Source organism: Bombina bombina, chromosome 7 (genome assembly GCF_027579735.1).
Source record: "Bombina bombina isolate aBomBom1 chromosome 7, aBomBom1.pri, whole genome shotgun sequence".
NCBI classification, from domain to species: domain Eukaryota; kingdom Metazoa; phylum Chordata; class Amphibia; order Anura; family Bombinatoridae; genus Bombina; species Bombina bombina.
In genome coordinates this window covers 11,181,123-11,202,740 of record NC_069505.1, presented here as the reverse complement: position 1 = coordinate 11,202,740, position 21,618 = coordinate 11,181,123, and the positions used below count along the sequence as shown (strand labels likewise).

Here is a 21,618-nt window from a genome sequence, read left to right as displayed (position 1 = left end):
AGAGCACAATAAAATAGTATGCAGGAAAATGAAAAGGTTTATAGTCCTCACAAAGCAGCAAGTATATAAACTATGTGCACACACGGATATAAACTGATGTACACTGAAATACCAGATAACAGCAGCGTTTCAGTTCACAGTTTTAGCCATTGGGCTAGCGCAAGCAGGGGACGGCATTTCACAAGCAAATGTTTGTGCAATGTTAAATACGGGCAGTGTATTGCTACAATACGCTGCCCGCATTTTGCGATTACGGGCAGACAGGTTTGCGTGATGATATATGCCGGCCTATTTGGTAAATTTAACATGGTGCGGCAGACATGATCCGCTATAGCGAATCATGTCCGCCGCACATCGATAAATGCCGACAGCATATGCTCTCGGCATTTATCATTGCACCAGCAGTTCTTGTGAACTGCTGGTGCAATGCCGTCCCCTGCAGATTCAAGGCAAATTTGTCGCTAGCAGGGGGTGTCAATCAACCCGATCGTATTGGTTCCGGTTGATTTTCGGCGATTTCTGTCCGCCGCCTCAGAGCAAGCAGACAGGTTATGGAGAAACACGGGGCATCAAGCTCCATATGAGTCTATTCTTCTATCTTCATCCAACCGGTGAAGTCTACATCCAGACGGCCACTTCTATCTTCATCCAGCCGGCGCGGAGCGTGTCCATCCTGAATCCTGTTCAAATCAGCCAAAAGGATGAGAGCTACTGAAATTCTATTGGCTGATTTGAATATTATATATTATATATTAGCAACCCCAATCCCCAGGCCTGGACTAAATATCAAAATAGCAAGCAAGAGAGGGACCTCTTTTTAAAACAATTTAAAATCCAACAAGACAAAAAAATAGGGCCCTATATAGTGGCTATTACGGGAGATCGGCCAAATATTTAGCTAGGCTTACCAAAAATAATATGCAAAGGAACTATATAACATAAAAAAAATAGGTGCGAATAGAGTAGCTACTACTAAGGAAGTGAAACAGGCAATGTATGATTATTTTTCAGAGCTATATACAAAGCCGACTGTGAATTATCAAAGCAAAATAGACTTTAGGGATCAAATAGAGGTTAGGAAATTTGAAGAAGAAGAAGATGTTGCCTCTCTAAACCAAACTCTAACGGAAGAAGAGGTAACTCAAACTATAATCCAGATAAAAGCTAATAAAGCCCCGGACCCGATATGATACCTGCAGAATTCTATAATATGCTAGCTAGTGAAATTGCCCCCACTCTTACAAGTCTGTACAATTTGTATTTTGCTAGGGGGGAAATGCATTCAAAGTATTTTGCGGCATCTGCTATAACATTAATTTTAAAAAAGGGTAGAGACCCAGAAGATCCAGGATCCTTTAGACCAATATCATTGTTAAATAATGATTAGAAAATACTAACTACTATTGTAGCAAATAGACTTAAAAAGGTCTTACATAAAGTAATACACCCAGATCAAACTGGTTTCATAACTGGGCGTAACCCAGCTAGGAACACCCGCAAAGTATTTACAATGTTAGACTACTGCTGGAAACATACTAAACAAGGCTTAAGATACCATAGCTCACATTTAGCAGTGTTGGTGGTAGACGCAGAGAAAGCGTTTGATTTCATAACATGGGATCATCTATTCACAGCCATGGATAAGTTTGGTCTGCAAGGGAATATAAAAGCTTTTATAAAGTTATTTTATAGAGATCCAACCTCTAACCTAATTATAAATAATGAAATTACACCAAACATCCAGCTTAAGAAGGGAACAAGGCAAGGCTGTCCTCTATCGCCCATGCTTTTTAATTTGTCAATAGAACCACTAGCTATTATTCTGAGGAAGGAATTACCAGGCATTAATATAAAACAGTATAAAGTGGTATTATCTCTTTTTGCAGATGACTTATTGATATTCCTAACTAATACACCACAGAGTATCAAGCAGTTTATTGCTATAACTAAGCAATTTAGCTCATTCTCAGGCTATAAGATCAATGTAGACAAGTCAGAGATTATGTGGCTATATGGCCTAAGTTCTGAACATAGAAAGTGCCCATTTAGAAAGGTAGAATGGATTAAATATCTGGGACTTGTTATTACTAAAAATCCTAGACAATGGTACGCTAAAAATCTTATAGCATGTTTGGATAAATGTGAAGCAGATTGCAAGAGATGGACAGCCTTGCCTATTTCCATTCTGGCTAGAGTGATGCTAATCAAAATGATAATTTTCCCATGTATATTATATATATTACAAAATACGCCCTTAATTTTAAAACAAAAAGACTATAACAAGTTTAACAAGATATGTACGGGTTTTGTATGGGGGGGGGGGAACAAGATGTGCAGCAGAAACGTTATCACTCCCATTTAAAGCAGGGGGTTTAGCGCTACCCAACATAAAGTTATATAATCTCGTGGCATTGGCTAAATATGCCATAGATTGGATTCTAGAAGGGGGTTATGTTACTTATTGGAAGCTAGAATCGGATTTATGTGCTCCCTTTGCTTTAAAAGCACTTCTACACTGTGAGGCAAAGAATGTTCCCAAAGCTATCTCTCAATTTATAGTGATCAATAATGTGATAATGGCACAAGATCGGTAAGGCGGCAGGATTGAATGTGTGTGTCTCTAGATTTTTACCAAATATGGGTAATCCTAACTTCAAACCAGGGTGCAGCAAGAAGGGGATATTTTATAGATGGTGCAACAAGGGCCTCATTAACATGATCCAATTTCAGGATGCTATACTCTATTCTATTAAATCGTTTGAAACGTTAAGGGGGGAATTTCAGTTACCTAATACAGACTTCTTTGCATACCTTCAAATTAGGCATCTATTTAATGAATTACAGGAGAAGTTTGGGAAGGATTGGCAACTAGGAGGCCTAGAAAAAATTATTAGAATTTCTCAACAAAAGAAATACGCAATTAGTATGATATATAACTTCCAGATGACGTACAAAGCACATCTACAGACAGTTCAGAATAAATGGCTGGGGACATACACCAGGATCACACCTTCAGAGATAACAGACAGCCTACTAGTAGAACTACCTGGAGGGAATCACACTTTAACATAATAAATCAACGTTACATTACACCAAGAAAACTAACAAGATGGTATAGAAATGAGGATATAGTATGTTATAAGTGTGGATCTAAAGAGGCAGACCTAGAACATTGCTTCTGGACACGTCCAAAAATTAGACAGTTTTGGCCCAAAATTCAATATTGGTTAAAGGGACACTGAATCCAAATTTTTTCTTCCGTGATTCAGATAGAGCATGAAATTTTAAGCATCTTTCTAATTTACTCCTATTATCAAATTTTCTTTATTCTCTTGGTATCTTTATTTAAAATGCAAGAATGTAAGTTTATATGCCGGCCCATTTTTGGTGAACAACCTGGGTTGTCCTTGCTGATGGTGGATACATTAATCCACCAATAAAAACATGCTGTCTAGAGGTCTGAACCAAAAAAAAGCTTAGATGCCTGCTTTTTCAAATAAAGATAGCAAGAGAACAAAGACAAATTGGTAATAGGAGTAAATTAGAAAGTTGCTTAAAACTGCATGCTCTATCTGAATCACGAAAGAAAAAAATTTGGGTTTAGTGTCCCTTTAAATAGGATGCTAGATCATAGAGAATGGTTCTCTTTTTATATCAGAGTATGGATTGGCGAGATAACCCAAATTTAATTAATACTGCGATTCTACAGGGCCGTAGGTTATTACTTACTAAATGGAAAGCATCGCAAGTACCCAGTATAGCACAATTTGTAGCGGAGATGATAAATCAAATGATAATGGAACAATACAATTCCACCAGATTCGGAGAAAGTACTAAAAAGGTTCTTCTACAAATGGTTAAAGGTAATAGAAGCACAGACAATAAGTACTCAGCAGCAAATTATTAGGCCCTTAGTAAAATCTAACCTGGTAAAATATTGGATAACTACCAAAGAAATACCGAATGTTTGGAGCATCATACTATAAAATGGGTTCCCCCCGGACAACCAACCCCCCCCCCCCCCCCCGGGAACACCAGCAGGGAATATGTATTTGCTTCCCCTTAGACCATATTGAGGGATGGTGCAATGCGGAGGAAGTTTCCTAGTTGTTTTGTAACAGATTAGAACTTTTAACTGGACTCCTAGACTCACATGTACTATAAGGAATGTGATTATTGCTATTATTTAGGGGGAAGCTATGTTAAAGTTTTGTTATGTGTTTTCCCTGTTTTTTTTTGCTGTTATGTCAATAGACACACAAATAGTATTTAAATGGTACGGCACATAGAACAATGATGTATTGGTATGTTAAGGAAATTAGCCGCGACTGTAAGTTTGTATAAAACAATAAAAATGATAAATTAAAAAAATATTAATTTTAGTAGGGTTAGGTTTTTTTAATATGTAATTTAGTTTATTTAATTGGTAGTTTAATTTAATTTTAGTATAATAGTTAGGGTAGGTTAATTAATAGTTTAAAATTAGTTTATTTTAATTCTATAGGTAAGTTTTAATTTATACTAAGATAGGGATCTTGTAATTTTAATTTAGAGTTAAGGGGTTGTTAGGTTTAGGGGTTAATAGCTTAATTTAGTTTTTGGTGATGTAGGGGGCTGACGGTTTAGGGGTTAATAGGTTTAGTTAGTGGTGGTGATGTGGGAGGCCAGAGGTTTAGGGGTTAATAAGTTTATTTAGTGGCGGCGGTAACCGGGAGTGGCGGGATAGGGGTTAATAATTTTATTTAGCTTGCGGCGGTGGCGGGATAGGGGTTAAACATTTTAGTATAGTGGTGGTGTTTAGTGAAATGGTATAAATAAAGTTGGGAAAAACACTAATAGCAGCGTCATCAATGACTGTCAGTTAACAACAGTCCGATGCTCATCGCCCTGTACTTGGTGAGTGTGTTTTTGACGGCTTTATTTATAAATATGGAGATCGTATTGAGATCCGCGGCCATGATGTTTGGCAATGTTAGGCGAGCGTATTGACACCCGCGAATGCAATATAGTTGATGCTTTGATACATATCCCTCATAGAGTCCTAAAATCATTTCTTGCAGGATAAAATTTACCATCACTTTACAGAGCAAAGATGGCGCTGATCGCGCACTCGATAGGATTGATTTTTTTTTTATTGAAAATGGACAAAACAATACAAAGTAAACAGACATAAAGACTTAGGGGCCGATTTATCAAAGCGTCAATCTCGGCGCATTCGCTGGAGTCAATACGCTCGCCAGACATCACCAGATATCACTGCCGCAAATCTACATACGACGGCCTTATTAATTAAAAAGTGTTGATAAATAAGATTCATCGATGTTGCGGATATTCTGTTTTTTCCAACTTTATTTATACCATTTCATTACTGTTCATGAACAAGAACATTTCTCTAAAGCTAATCTTTTATTTTTCATCTGTTAATGTCCAAGAAATAGCTAGATTTATACTTGAACATACAATAATGTCTCATTGTTTTATTTATTTTTTATACAAAAAATCTGATATATGATATTTTCACATAAATTAATGTGTATTTGTATTTCTATAAATCATGATATGACTATCTCATGTTTTTTCTTTTTTTAAATTGAATATTAATGCTAGAATTTGTATATATATCTTTGCACATACTTGTATATATATGTATATATATATATATATATATATATATATATATATGTATTATGTCAGAAATCTTTTGCAAACATATTTACTAAACAATGTTGTCTTTCATATATCTGTGTTTATTTATACCACTATATGTATATAGTGTAAATTTATTATTATTCTGAGCAGGAATAATTGCAAATATAACATGTAATCAGAGTATCATATGTATTTATTTGCAATCAATGGATATTTTAAGAGCTGGGACAGTTTTCTCTCTGCACCTGTGTAACCCATACTGATTGCAGTCTAGTTTTAAACACCACCCCTACACAGGTGTTATAAAATGGGCTGGCATATAAGATGTCATTTCTTAATGAAAATGAAATTCAAGAGAAGGAAGAAAAACACTGAAAATTGCACGACAGTAAAGAGGTGATTTTAATTTCTGCTGTATATAATTCATTACAGTTTGTTAGATAGACTATCCCTTTGAGCTATCAGTTTAAGATTATATTGAATCAAACAATCATTCGATTTTTAAAATCGTTGTCATCAATATTATACTGTGTGTCCTAATGTCATCATCAATGTTTAACTTTAATACTAATTTCACATATACATACTTTCAAAGTATAATACACAGTGTAACAAATGGCACTTACAAGTTCTGATGAGTGATCAGTGATGCAAGTATTGAGCTATTTGATTCGTTAGTGATAGTAGAAAATGTATATTTAAACCAGATTGGCTGATGTCATAAATCATGTGATAATGCATTTCCCAATCAAAAGTGGTGGAAAATGTCACTAGTCTGTGGGTTGTTTGAGAGTTTGCCTCAAATTTGCTGCTAAAAGTGTTGCGTCAAACTTGGTGCGAAGTCGAGAGTGTGTCTTGAATTTTATGCGTTAAACATGGTGCAAATAGATTTATCCAAGACACAAGCAAATGTTTGATAAATTGGCAAGAGAGTCAAATAGAGTCGAATGTGATGGCGGATGATCAGTATTCCGCTCGAATAACACAATCCGCGTCGGATTGATATCGTGGGAGCGTTTATTACGTCACACATTTCAACATTTGACAATCTTGATGCTTTGTTAACTACGGTGGATCAATTTTGCGCCTAATTTGAAGTGGGATTCCAGCATATTATCAGTTGAAGCTTTGATAAATCGGCCCCAAGAAGTTAAAAATTTAAAACTTGTTACACCATATATTAAAGTGTATCCCTAAAGATAAAGATACTAATAGATCTAATTTTATATACTTCTCATATCTCATTAATCCCTTCCTTAAATCATACCCAGAGAGGTGGGATTTAAATAAAACACAATAAAATGTATGTGTACGAACATGAAAATATGGATATTTATAAAAAAATAAGGAAGGTATCTGAAAATCGCTCGTCATTTGAAATTATTTGTTTTGTTTATCGAATGCGCTGTTAGAATGATCTATTTCACTTGCAAGTGATAACCAGTGCAGTTTCACAAATTTGGTGCTTGCAAAAAAACTCATAGTGCGAGTGGACATGATACGATGTAGCGTATCATGTCCGCTGCACATTGATAAATGCAGACAGCATACACTGTTGGCATTTATCATAGCACCAGCAGTTCTTGTGAACTGCTGGTGCAATGCCGCCCCCTGCAAATTCGCTGCCAATCGGCCGCTAGCAGGGGGTGTCAATCAACCCGATCGTACTCGATAAGGTTGATTTCTGTCCGCGGCCTCAGAGCAGGTTGACAGGTTATGGAGCAGCGGTCTTTATCCCTACCTATACTGAAACTTTCTATACTTACGTATAGGCTATAACAAAGCTGTGTAAACACAGCAAGCAGAAGAAATTACATTCCCAGTAAGGGTTAGGAGAGATAAGCAATAACATAACTTCTGCTTCATAACTTCTGTTTCCGGCGAACCTTAAGGAAATAATCCCACTGCCTCCGCTGCAAAACAACTTCTGCAACTCACTTCCTCTTTCAGCCTGTCACAATGGACTGACTCTCCCACTCACAAAGATGGTCACTCCCTTGATCTGATTTTCAGTTATCGATGCACTACCTCAAACTTCACAAACTCACCTTTTCCTCTTTCTGACCAACACCTCCTCACTTGTACCATCACCTCCCTCCCTACAACTCTCCCTCCTTCTAACCCTCACACTAAACTTCACAGAAGATTAGATTAGATAAGCAACAGCTCGCTAGCTCTCTCAAACCTCTTCTCTCTTCCATCCCCTTCTTTTCCTGTCCTGATGAATCCATCTGCCACTATAACTCCACCCTTACATTGGTCCTTGATAACCTGGTCCCACATACCATAGCTCGGAAAACATACACTCATCCTCAGCCCTGGCATATTCCTCTGACACGGTACCTACGCAGATGTTCCAGTACTGCTGAGCGACACAGGAGGAAATCTCTGAGTTCTGCTGACTTTCTTCACTATAAGTTCATCTTAAACTCTTGCTATTCTGCCCTTAATCTATATAAACAACATTACTTCTCTACTTTTATCTCTACTCTTTCTTCAAACCCAAAACGTCTGTTCTCCACTTTCAATACTCTTCTCCGCCCACCCCCACCTCCCACCACAACTTTTCTCTCAGCTCAAGATTTTGCCAGCTACTTCAACAACAAAATCGACGCCATCAGAAATGAAATCAGCTCTCAACATACTACCGATCTCCCACCCCCTCAAAAGCTCACAATCATCTAAAACCCACATAGCCATAAATTTCGCTCTTTTGCCCCTGTCACAGAGGAAGAAGTTTCTGCCCTTATACTATCCTCTCACCTCACTACCTGTCCCCTCGACCCCATCCCCTCACAACTACTCCCCTCCCTCTCTTCAACCGTTACCCCTATACTCACACACACCTTCAACCTCTCCCTCAGCACTGGTATAGTTCCCACATCTCTTAAACATGCATTAGTCACACCTATCCTCAAAAAACCTTCTTTTGATCCAACCTCCCCATCCAACTACCGCCCTATTTCCCTACTCCATCTTGCCTCAAAGCTTCTTGAAAAGCTAGTATATGCACGTCTATCCCATTTCCTTACATTAAACTCCCTCCTTGATCCACTGCAATCTGGATTTCATCCCCTTCACTCAACAGAGACAGTAATTGTTAAGGTTACCAACGACTTACTTACAGCAAAATCCAAAGGCAACTTCTCTCTACTTATCCCTTTTGATCTGATCTGTCTGCAGCCTTTGGAGCAGCCAATCCTTAGGAAGAGAAGCAAGAGAGAGCTGTGTCACAGATGCTGATCTGTCTAACCGTACCTTTAGTGTAGCCTTCTCTGGGGCATCCTCTGCCCCGTTACCTCTTTCTGTTGGGGTACCACAAGGCTCTGTCCTCGGTCCCCTTCTCTTCTCAATCTACACGTCCTCATTAGGTTCCTTAATAAAGTCCCATGGGTTTCACTATCATTTGTATGCCGATGATACCCAAATCTACCTCTCTGCACCGGAACTATCTCCTTCCTTGCTAACCCGTGTCACTAACTGTCTTTCTCATATCTCATCTTGGATGTCCTCTCACTACCTCAAGCTAAATCTATCCAAAACTGAGCTCCTTATTTTCCACCCTTCTTCCAAAATCTCCACCCCCCATGTCTCTATAACTGTTGATAACTCCATCATTACCTCAACCTCACATGCCCAATGTCTTGGGGTCACACTTGACTCAGATCTTTCTTTCACTCTTAACATTCAGTCCTTGGCTAAAGCCTGCCTCTTCCATCTTAAAAACATCGCTAAAATCAGACATATCCTTACACAAGACACAGCTAAGATTTTAATCCACTGTCTCATCCTTTCCCACCTCGACTACTGCAACTCCATCCTCTCTGGTCTCCCTAGCTGCCGCCTAGCTCCTTTACAATCCATAATGAATGCATCTTCCTTACACGTTGCACTTCATCTGCCGAACCTCTCTGCCAATCCCTTCAATGGCTTCCTCTTGCCTCCAGGATTAAACACAAAGTTCTCACTCTGACACACAAAGCCCTCACTTGCATTGCTCCCTGCTACATCTCAGACCTTGTCTCCAGATACTCTCCCTCCCGACCCCTTCGCTCCGCTCATGATCTCCTACTCTCCTCCTCTCTTGTTACCTCCTCACATTCCCGTTTAGTGATGTCGCGAACTGTTCGCCGGAGAACAGTTCCCGGCGAACATAGCTTGTTCGCGTTCGCAGCTGCGGGCAAACATATGCGATGTTCGATCCGCCCCCTATGTGTCATCATTGAGGAAACTTTGACCCTGTATCTCACAGCCTTCTGACACATTTGAGCCAATCAGCAGCAGACACTCCCACACAGACCCTCCCAGCTCCTTGGCAGCAGCCATTTTAGATTCATTACGATCTTGCTTTCTTAGTGAGAGGAGCTTTAGTGTTGCTGCTGCTGACATTATAGGTAAATAGATAGCTAGGCTAGTGTATTTAGTGTCCACTACAGTCCTGAAGGACTCATCTAATCTCTGCTGTAAGAACAGCACCCCAAAAAGCCCTTTTTAGGGCTATAACGTCAGTCGTTTTTTTTTTTTATTAGTAATTTTATTTGCGTTTGCCTGGCTTTCAGCCTGTGTGTGAGGCTCACAGCATATACTGTGATTAGTGCCACCACTGATATCTGCTTAACATTAGTGTAAATTTAACCAACAAAACTTTTAAATCATTTTGCTAGTGTAATCTAATTTCATTTTCTATCAGGCCTGTGTCTCAGGCTCACACAGCATATACTGTGGTTAATTGCTCTGTGCCAGCCACCACTCATATCTGCTTAACATTATTGTAAATTTTTTAAAAAAAACTTTTAAATCATTTTGCTAGTGTAATCTAATTTCATTTTCCATCAGGCCTGTGTGTCAGGCCCACATCATATAGTGTGATTAATAGCTCTTTTTTCCACCACTTATATCTGGTGTAACATTAGTGTAAATTTTAAAAAAAATATTTTTACATCAGTCCTCTTCTAGTGTTATTTAATTTTAGTTTCCAGGCCAGCCTGGCTGCCATTAGTGCCAGCCTGTGTGTCAGACTGTCAGCATATACTGTGCCTACTTCCATCCTCAGTGTCAGTCCACCACTCCTATCTGGTGTAACATTAGTTTAAATTTTGTAAAAAAAAACTTTTACATCAGTTTTCTAGTGTTATTTAATTTTAGTTGCCAGGCCAGCCTGTGTGTCAGGCTGCCAGCACATACTGTGCCTACTTCTATCCTGAGTGCCATCACTCCTATCTGTTGTAACATTAGTGTAACTTTAAAAAAAAAAAAAACTTTTACATCAGTCTGCTATTGTTATTTAATTGCAGTTGCCTGTCTGCCAGCGTGTGAGCCAGGCCCACTTTCCAACTAGTGCCACGAATCATATTTGTTATAACAGTAGTGTAAATATTTTAAATAAAAACTTTTTTGACTGTGAATCATCAGTCTGCTAGTGCAATTGAATTGCAGTTGCCTGCCTACCAGCGTGTGTGCCAGGCCCACTTGCCAACTAGTGCCACCAATCATATTTGTTATAAAAGTATTGTAAATATTTAAAATAAAAACTTTTTTGACTGAGAAACATCAGTCATCTAGTGTAATCTAATTGCAGTTGCCTTCCTCCCAGCGTGTGTGCCAGGCCCACTTGCCAACTAGTGCCACCAATCATATTTGTTATAACAGTAGTGTAAATATTTAAACAAAATATTTTTTGACTGTGAAACATCAGTCTGCTAGTGTAATTTAATTGAAGTTGCCTTCAATGTATCTATCTATCAAATCTATCTATCTCGTGGTTGTGCAAATGGACTGTTTGCGGTGCGTTACACGGGGAGTTTGGTCTGTCACTGTGAAGCGGGCGTAACCCTTACACTACCTGATCGATACAACATCATACCTGATGTTTTTTTTTTGTTTTTTTTAAAGACATTTTTATTGAGGAAAAAACAAAAGTTTACAAGCATTGAATCAGGCTATAATTTCCATAATTACATATGTCGTAATAACCTCATGAAACCTAGATGGAAAATACACAAAAATACAACCTACTGCATAGGTATCGCCTGTATGCTGTAACAAAACATAATATATTCTAGTCCTCAGTTTTATTTCTCCATAATACAAAACAAACTTCATCTGGCAGATACAGAGCATAAAAACAGATAGTTGAAGGCTAATATTTTACAGAGATAATAGGAACATTTATGGCATTAGAGTATGTTTTAGATCACCTATGGTTGTCAGTATAATTCACTCTAAATACAAACTGTAATTGAATTTAAAGAAAAAAAAAAATTAACCTCATGCTTTCATAATAAGAACAGACAATAAATCCCCGTATATTAACAATTTGTTTTATAGAAGCAGCAGCTTTAAGTCAGAGCAGCCTTAACCTAAAAGGGCGGCAATGTAAATTTCTAAGGCAGAAATAGAGCAACTAGCCCTTTAATAAATCACTATAGAGGGATGGGTACTTTTCAGGGAATAATGCGCCCTCTCGTTAGATAGATCAGGTAAGTAACTATTGTAGGGCATAATTATATAGTATAAAACTAAGTAAAGGGACGTACAACAGTAAAGTTGAACACATATTTCACTATAACCAAACATAGCTATGGAGCATATACTACCCTATGCTATCAAGTCCCAAGTTATATAGCATAGTAATTATTGGGAGACATAGTAAGTACTTGTATGCCCTTGATGAATCTGGTATATGGCATTAAATGAAAGATTCCTTGAAACCAGAGGGTCAGCTGCTATTAGATGTAGCCTTGGGTTTTTAGATTAACAATGCAGATATATACATAAACGAAATTATTTATATCCCCCAGAGTTCCTCCATCACAATATAGTGTCATTAATCCGGAGAGGGTTTACATTATAGATATGGCACTCTAATGACCATGTATAGCTATGAATCTGACTGTTGTATGTACCTGCATTACTGCAAATAAATCCTAAAGTCATCGGCCCCACATAACTGCACTCCATTTCTGCATTATAGGCTGTCAATATAAGCCTAACCCTTCTACCCCACTCCGGCTTTATGGATAGCTGTGTGAAATGGCGTATATGCTCTAAACTGGTCTGTTCCGTACTGCTGCACGGATCTGAGTCCTTGTATAACAAGTTGGCTAGGCATCTGACGGATTCGTTGAACTCTGCCACGAGGCTCTAGCTGAAGTGAGGGCCGAGGTATGCGACTCCAATGAAGGCCTTGAACGGCATGATCTCCAACACCGCGGGCAAAGGCAGCATCTGGAGGATGAACAATCCTCAGCCGTTTCAGGGGTCGATCAGCTTCACGTTGATGCGAGACAAAAGTTGTGGGTATGAACTGCATCCTTAGCGGCTTCTCTTTTACACTGCCCACTCCTATGTTTCCAATGTCAGGAATGTGAGACCGCAGGTCTCCAGTTACCTGGACGTACACATTGTCTCTCTGTCCTGTCTCTGGCCCCAAACTGTTCCCAGATGCAACCTCTCCACCCGCAGCAGCAGGCAATAGCGCATTGGTCAACAAAGCGGGTGAGTGTGTTACTGGGGTGTTAGATCCTATGGATATCGCCAGAGGTACAGATATATTGGGTGATATTTCCGTTTGTGGTTTCTTAGGGTGATCTTGTATCTCGGAGGTATCCGAACTGTTCCATGCTAACTTCATATGCTGTATCATGAGGTCCGTCCTGTCTGACAGCCATTTGTCCAAAGCCATGACCAAGGATATTTCTATCGGCTGCATTTTGTTTGTTGTAGGGAAAGGGGTATAACTTTTAGTAGTTATTGGGGAATGTTCAGCATATACAGCTGCTTGTCCTGTGTCTGCAGGATAATGGGGAGGGCTAGATGAAGGCTTAGGCCGTTAGAAGGCCTCCGCTGCGCACCACATCTGTTAGGTCTTCCGGGCCGAAATCTGGGTGAATAAGTATATTTTTCTATTCAGAAGGTTCTGGACTGTAAAAGACTGCTAAAAAATAGCTCAGATAATGAGATCTCAGAGCAGTAATCAGCGGTCTTATCTGCTCTTGTAATCAGCCTTAGAGAAAAGCAGCCATCTTGGTTGCTGTTTCGACACGCCCCCCCCCATACCTGATGTTTTAAAGCACGTTATTCCAAACAATTTAGGAATGTTAGGTGATTTAGGCCCTTTATGGGTTAAAACCAGACTCTGCATCAACTATGTAATTTTCCGTGGGAGTTTTGCCATGGGTCCCCCTCCGGCATGCCACAGTCCAGGTGTTAGTCCCCTTGAAACAACTTTTCCATCACTATTGTGGCTAGAAAGAGTCCTTGTGGGTTTTAAAGTTTGCCTGCCTATTGAAGCCAATGGCGGTTCGCCGGTTTGCAAACATTTGCGGAAGTTCGAGTCCGCCGTTCGCGAACCTAAATTTTTAGGTTCGCGACATCACTATTCCCGTTTACAAGATTTCTCCAGACTGGCTCCCATCTTATGGAACTCTCTGCCTCGCTACACAAGACTCTCCCCTAGTTTTAAAAGCTTCAAGTGCTCCTTGAAGACTCTACTGTTCAGGGATGCATACAACCTACACTAACCTTCCTATCTCCACTGCTATCCCCTTAAACCCCATAGCATGTAAGCCTATGAGCCCAGCTATTTGCAGATCACCTTCATAAGAGCCGACTACAACAGTGCAACTCTCGGGAGGACTCTCTACCCATTTGATCCCTGTTCATAGCCCTGCGAAACCTATAAGCGCTTTACAAATACCTGATAATAATAATGTACACACACATTAGTCATGACAGAAATATGCATGCAATTGCGAACATGGGCCTACGTAGTAAATTGCAGGTGGCCAAGGTTCCCATATTGTGATCCTGACCGCCGTTTTTTACAGTGAATGGGTAACAGATACTGTGGGGTCAATTTATCAAACTCCATATGGAGCTTGATGCCCCTTGTTTCCGGCGAACCTTCAGGATCGCTAGAAACAGAAGTTATGAAGCATTATTAATTTTACTTAATACAACTGTGTGTGTGTGCTTATATTTATTTATATTTATGCAAATTTCAACAGGATTCACACAAAGGGCCGATTTATCAAGCTGCATATGTAGCTTGATGCCCTTGTTTCCGGGGCATCTAAAAACCACTGTTCCATAACCTGTCCGTCTGCTCTGTGGTGGCGGACAGAAATCAACCCGATCGAATACGATCGGGTTGATTGACACACCCTGCTATTGGCCGACAGTGTATGCTGTCGACATTTATCAATGTTTATCGATGTGCGGAGGACATGACACGTGTATAAAATTGTTTACAAATAGACTATTAATGTTTATTGATGTGCGGAGGACATGATACGTGTATAAAATTGTTTACAAATAGACTATTAATGTTTATCGATGTGCGGAGGACATGATACGTGTATAAAATTGTTTACAAATAGACTATTAATGTTTATCGATGTGCAGAGGACATGATACATGTATAAAATTGTTTACCAATAGACTATTAATGTTTATCGATGTGCGGAGGACATGATACGTGTATAAAATTGTTTACAAATAGACTATTAATGTTTATCGATGTGCGGAGGACATGACACGTGTATAAAATTGTTTACAAATAGACTATTAATGTTTATCGATGTGCGGAGGACATGACACGTGTATAAAATTGTTTACAAATAGACTATTAATGTTTATCGATATGCGGAGGACATGACACGTGTATAAAATTGTTTACAAATAGACTATTAATGTTTATCGATGTGCGGAGGACAAGATACGTGTATAAAATTGTTTACAAATAGACTATTAATGTTTATTGATGTGCGGAGGACATGACACGTGTATAAAATTGTTTACAAATAGACTATTAATGTTTATCGATGTGCGGAGGACATGATACGTGTATAAAATTGTTTACAAATAGACTATTAATGTTTATCGATGTGCGGAGGACATGATACGTGTATAAAATTGTTAACAAATAGACTATTAATGTTTATCGTTGTGAGGAGGACATGACACGTGTATAAATTTTTTTACAAATAGACTATTAATGTTTATCGATGTGCGGAGGACAGGATACGTGTATAAAATTGTATACAAATAGACTATTCATGTTTATTTCAGCATTTAAATTAACTGAGTTTGCACATTGTATCCCTACCTATACTGAAACTTTCTATACTTACTTATAGGCTATAACAAAGCTGTGTAAACACAGCAAGCAGAAGAAATTACATTCCCAGTAAGGGTTAGGAGAGATAAGCAATAAAATGATAACTTTAAATTGTTCTACATATACAGGCAACATATGCTCTGAATAGGATGCATTATTGGAGCTAAACCTTTTAAAGGGATCATTACAATGCAAACATCTGTTGAATTGGTAGAGTCAGATGAAGAAGGGGTTAATACAGGTTCTTAAAAGGAAACTAAAGCCCCCTCCTGCTCAGCAATACTTTTCCTGGGTGATTTATTTACCTGGTGACTCCCTGACATCTTGTGAGAGATAAAACCCAGGCTACCCCTCCTGTCAGCTAGTTTTAACAAACAGCTTTCCCTGCAGTGAATATGCTACACACAGTAGGGAGGGAGATAACGCACAGCACTGAGGTGGAGGGGGGAAATAAGAAGGGCAGAGGAAGTAAAACTAAATGAATGGACACTGCTTCCATTCCATAAATCTAGCTAAGGACTGAGTGAATTGCTAGCTGCTATCCTTTATGGCATGAATGTTTTCAAGAAATTTACTGACAGTAACTCAAAGTTGAATGCACGTTTACCTCTCGCTCTAGCTCCAGCCTCCAACCACATGCTTCATTCAAATCAACAGCAGTGTAAAACTATTTCTAACACTGAGTGCTGTGCTGGGAGAGGTCAGAGGATCTCTGGGATTTATGGATGTTAAATGACCTTCCTGCTGCAGCTGTCAGAGCCGCACTAGCTAACAAGACTGTGAAATGAGCCAAAAAAAACAGTGTGGCTGATCACACTAACTCTGCATAGCAGTGCTCTCTGAGGCAAAATTTGCTGCCCCCTCCAAACTGCCGCCCTAGGCCCCTGCCTTCTTGGCCTAGACAGTAATATGCCTACCATTTCATTACTGTCCATGAACAAGCACATTTCTCTAAAGCTAATCTTTTATTTTTCATCTGTTTATGTCCAAGAAATAGCTACATTTATACCTCAACAAACAATATCTCATAGTAAGTTATTTTTATATTGATTTGTTATATGATACATAAATTAATGTGTATTTGTATTTCTAGAAGTCATGATATGCTTTTATCTCAAGTTTTTGTTTAAATGAATATTAATGCTAAAATTTGTACATATATCTTTGCACATACTTGTATGTACAGTGTATATATATATATATATATATATATATATATATATATATATATATGTATGTGTGTGTGTTATGTCAGAAATCTTTTGCAGACATATTTACATGTCCCTAAATTCCTTTTTTTGTTCTAAACAATGTTTATTTATACCACTATATGTATATAGTGAACATTTATTATTATTCTGAGCAGGAATAATTGCGAATATAACATATATCATGTATTTATTTGCCATCAATTGATATTTTAAGAGCTGGGACAGTTTTCTCTCTGCACCTGTCTAACCCCTTCTGATTGCAATCTAGTTTTAAAAACCACCCCTACACAGGTGTTTAAAATTGGCTGGCATATAAGATGACATTTCTTACTTAAAAAGAAATTCAAGAGAAGGATGAAATACACTGAAAATAGCATGACAGTAAAGAGGTGATTTTAATTTCTGCTGTATCTGAGTCATGACAGTTTAATGTTAGGTGGGCTATCCCTTTGAGCTATCAATTTAAGATTATATTGAATCAAACATCAATTCAGATTTTAAAATCCTTGTCTAAAATATTACACTGTGTGTCCTAATGTCAGCATCAATGTTTATCTTTAATTCTAAATTCACATAATACATACTTTCAAAGTATAATACACAATGTAACAAATGGCACTTACAAGTTCTGATGAGTGATCAATGACATAAGTATTGAGCATTTTGATTCGCTAGTGATAGTTTAAAATGTATATTTGAATCAGATTGGCTGATGTCATAAATCATGTGATTATGCATATTCCAATCAAAAGTGGTTGAAAAATTCACTAGTGTGTGGGTTATTTAGGAGTTTGCGTCATAATTGCTGTGAAAAGTGTTGCGCCATAATTGGTGCAAAGTGAAGAGTGGGACTTGTATTACATGGCTTAAACATGGTGCACATAGATTTTTCACAAAAAATAAAAAGGAAGTTAGCTATATTATGTTGTGTATTTCATTTTTATCTCTATATCTATTAGTGCGACAAGTTTGGGGCAAAACTTTTCAAAAAATTTGTAGACATATTGTCCCCTTGCTTTGTAATGAGTGACAAATTTGTAGCATAATCCATAAGTAGTAATGACTCATTTTTATCTCAATATCTACTAGTGCAGCAAATGTGGAGCAATAATATTGTTTGATTTAGAAAGGGTATACAATTTTAATAGAGTTTCTAATTTACTTTTATTATGTAATATACTTCATTCTCTTACAGCATCGAACATACGCTTTCTGTGCTTTCAGACTCCCATTGAGTTCTATAGCATCCGCGACCTCAAGGGTGGTGGATTGAAAACTAGGTACGCTGCGTCGGAATACACGCGAGCGTACCTTTTAAATGTTTGATAAATTGGGAAGTGTCAAATAGAGTCGAATGTGAATTCGAAACATCTGTAATGACGCAAGCATCGATCTGCGTCGGATTGAGATTGCAGGATTGTATTTTGCGTCACAAATTTCAACATTTGCTGATCTTGACGCTTTGATAACTACAGTGGATCAATCTCGCTACAAATACGACGTGGAATTCAAGCGTATTATCAGTTGATGCTTTGATAAATTGACACCAAAGAAGCAATTTCTCATACATTTTATACCCTGAAGCTGGTATAACAAGTAATTTGAAGCACATTAAGGGAAAACTTTACGGTACACTGCCCCTTTAAGGGTTAAAACTAGTATTTGGTTTAGCGCTAAGTTTAGGGTTAGAGTTTGTAATCTACAGTAAAATTATAAACCATAATACTATCTTTCTTCTTAAAAGGGAAGAGTCCACAGCTGCATTCATTACTTTTGGGAAATACAGAACCTGGTCACCAGGAGGGGGCAAAGACACCCCAGGCAAAGGCTTAAATACCTCCCCCACTTCCCTCATCTCCCAGTCATTCTTTGCCTTTCATTCACAGGAGGTTAGCAAAGAAGTGTCAGAAGTTCAAGATAGTCTCTCATGGAGGGTAGTACTCTTCACAATGGGACTGGAGTTTTAAGTAATCCTGTCAGCCTCTCAGTGAGAGCATGGATGAAAGATAGAGTCTGGAGATGCAGGGAGAGTTTTCCTGCGAACCCATCCCGACTCATATTAACAGCTCCTTGGTAATCAGTATTGACGAGTTTTGCTGCCTACCTTTCTTCACTCAAGTCCATGTCAGAAGCTTGGCTACTATCTGTCACACTTGAAGGGCCGTGTTCCTGTTCCTCAATTCCATTTTGGGACATGTTTCCCTGTGTATGGATCTCTTTTTCTGCTGTCCTTGTGTTCTAGGGAGTTCGTTTCCCTGGGCGTTGCTATTGTACGACAACCATGGGTTGTTCTATGTTCTGCAGAGTGGAATGATCCTTTGGATTTTTCATGAGAATCTGTTCTTCTTTTCTGGGGGAAGATAGCGGTCCTTGTCTTGGCCGGGTACCTCCATAGGAGTCGTGCTCCATGGGGCTGACTCCTTGGAGGTTGTTTGGGCTTGACAGATTCTGGGACTGAGTGGTTTAGTTCGGTTTTGCCAGCGGTGTAACTAATGTGCAGTTAACTGGGCTTCGGGTTTTCACCCGTGTCATCTATTTTTTTTTTAGGGTGTCGAGTAATAAGGCTGTGGTGCCTTTCGAAGGGGCCGCCTTTTGTACCCAACCGTTGTTTGCATTCAGTGTCCTCTAGCTTGGTTATTCTTTTCCTAAAAGTAATGAATGCAGCTGTATGAAGAAAAACATAAATTATGCTTACCTGATAATTTCATTGTCTTCTGAAGAGAAGAGTCCACAGCTCCCTCCCGTGTTTTTATCTATTTTTTGTTCTTCTGGCACCTTTTTTCACACTAATATTTTTCCTACTGTTCCTTGTTCCCTTGGCAGAATGACTGGGGGATGAAGGAAGTGGGGGAGGTATTTAAGCCTTTGGCTGGAGTGTCTTTGACTCCTCTTGGTGGCCAGGTTCTGTATTCCCAAAAGTAATGAATGCAGCTGTGGACTCTTCCCTTCAGAAGAAAATTAAATTATCAGGTAAGCATAATTTATGTTTTTCCAGCCTATGTAACAGTTAAGATTACTTAATACGTTTGCTTTTCTGCAATTGCTTTATGATTTAGGGTATTTTACTTAGGGTAGGTGCTCTCTGAGCCATCACTTACCTCTTCTCACTGCGCTCTCCTCAAGATTTCCCAGCATCCTCTGCCTGAGCTGGGTCTCATTAGAGAGTGTGAAGGCATAGGCAAGCAAAGCCTGAGTGTACACCTTACTTGCGTCAGGCACAGCGTTACGTAAAAAGGACATTGCATTCTGCATCACGGGATCCTGTAATGAGACCACATGGTTTGTGCACAGAGAATAGACATCTTACTGTATACAACTTCCATATATTCTGTTATTTATAAAGACGCTGATATGATAAAACATGGGTCCCCATTACATATAATTAAAATAAAAAATGGAAATACAAGACACTTTTTGTAGCTACTGAGCTGAGTGCTTCTCTTTTTAAAGGGACAGTCTCAGGGCTGGTGATAGGATATTTGGCCACACAGGGGAGGATACATTTTGCTGCCCCCCCCGGGATTACATACCATCCCATTGAGACAAAATAGAGGGGTGGTGTGAGTGCTACCTAAGTGGTGTGTGCTTAAATCCCTAGGTAGTCTAGTAAATCTCCATATACAGACTATTATCTCTATATCTCTCTCTACATATATCATATCCCTATATAAGGCAATGGTTACTCTTAGTAAGCATCTTGATAAAGGCAGTTGATACTGCCGAAACGCGTAGATTTGCTTACTCGTATTTGGGAACTCATATCACACTTTGTGTTATTATTTGCAGTTCACAGGTTGATTTCGATCTCTATGATATATGTAGAGAGAGATATATGAATAATCCCTGTGTGCAATACTTTTAACGCTAATTGTAGCTATCCAATTCCTCTCCTGCGGCACTTACACAGGTTCATCTCTACCTCTCTGAAACATACACTGAGATAGACATATGATTAATTCCTGTGTGCTTGCTTGTTATATCTTGCTCCTACTATAACAACATTACCCTTGCAAGATCTTTTGCACACAACTATTACAGTGGACAATAGACTGTTTGGAGCTCTCTGTCAGATGGAAGACGGATTATAAAGGATGGATCGACCAACATTGTGCTGTTTCGAACAGCTGAGAGACAAAACCTGATATTTGCAAGTATTGTTGCTAAAAATTACAGATTGACATTTAAGTTTCTTTTCTTAACCAGGATTTTTTAAAAATACCATTGCGTTCAGTCTGGTTGTTACGATTGGAGGATCTCTACAAGTCATGTGACGTGACGTCACAACTCACGGCTCTTCCCTCATAGTTGTTTCTAACGGACAACATATCATTTGCTCTGGCTCTTAGAACCTTTTGGATCTTAAATGTTCATATATTATATCTGTAAGCATCCACTTTAATCAAGCCAATAGCTTCAACTTTCTTGTTTAGCTAGGTTGATATATTGCTACTTACTATTTTAAGATTAAATTACCCATTGTTCTTAGAAGTATTATTGGTTCATTTTATATGTAAATTGTTTCTTTTATTATTATTTTCTTTTACCGATGTATATGTTTTTAAGTGTCTAATTATTCACTACAGTATTTACATATTACTGATATATACCTCATATTAAATTAATATATATATATATATT

General features: G+C 38.5%; 1 protein-coding gene across 1 annotated transcript in view; it reads right to left on the bottom strand.

The window, feature by feature from the left end:
* The window catches only part of LOC128635707 (alpha-2-macroglobulin), an 806,957-nt gene that overhangs the window by 186,777 nt on the left and 598,562 nt on the right, over positions 1-21,618 (bottom strand). Inside the window, exon 25 of the mRNA XM_053688833.1 lies at positions 20,079-20,241. Coding sequence (XP_053544808.1) covers positions 20,079-20,241 — 163 coding nt within the window. The remainder of the gene's footprint in view (positions 1-20,078; positions 20,242-21,618) is intronic.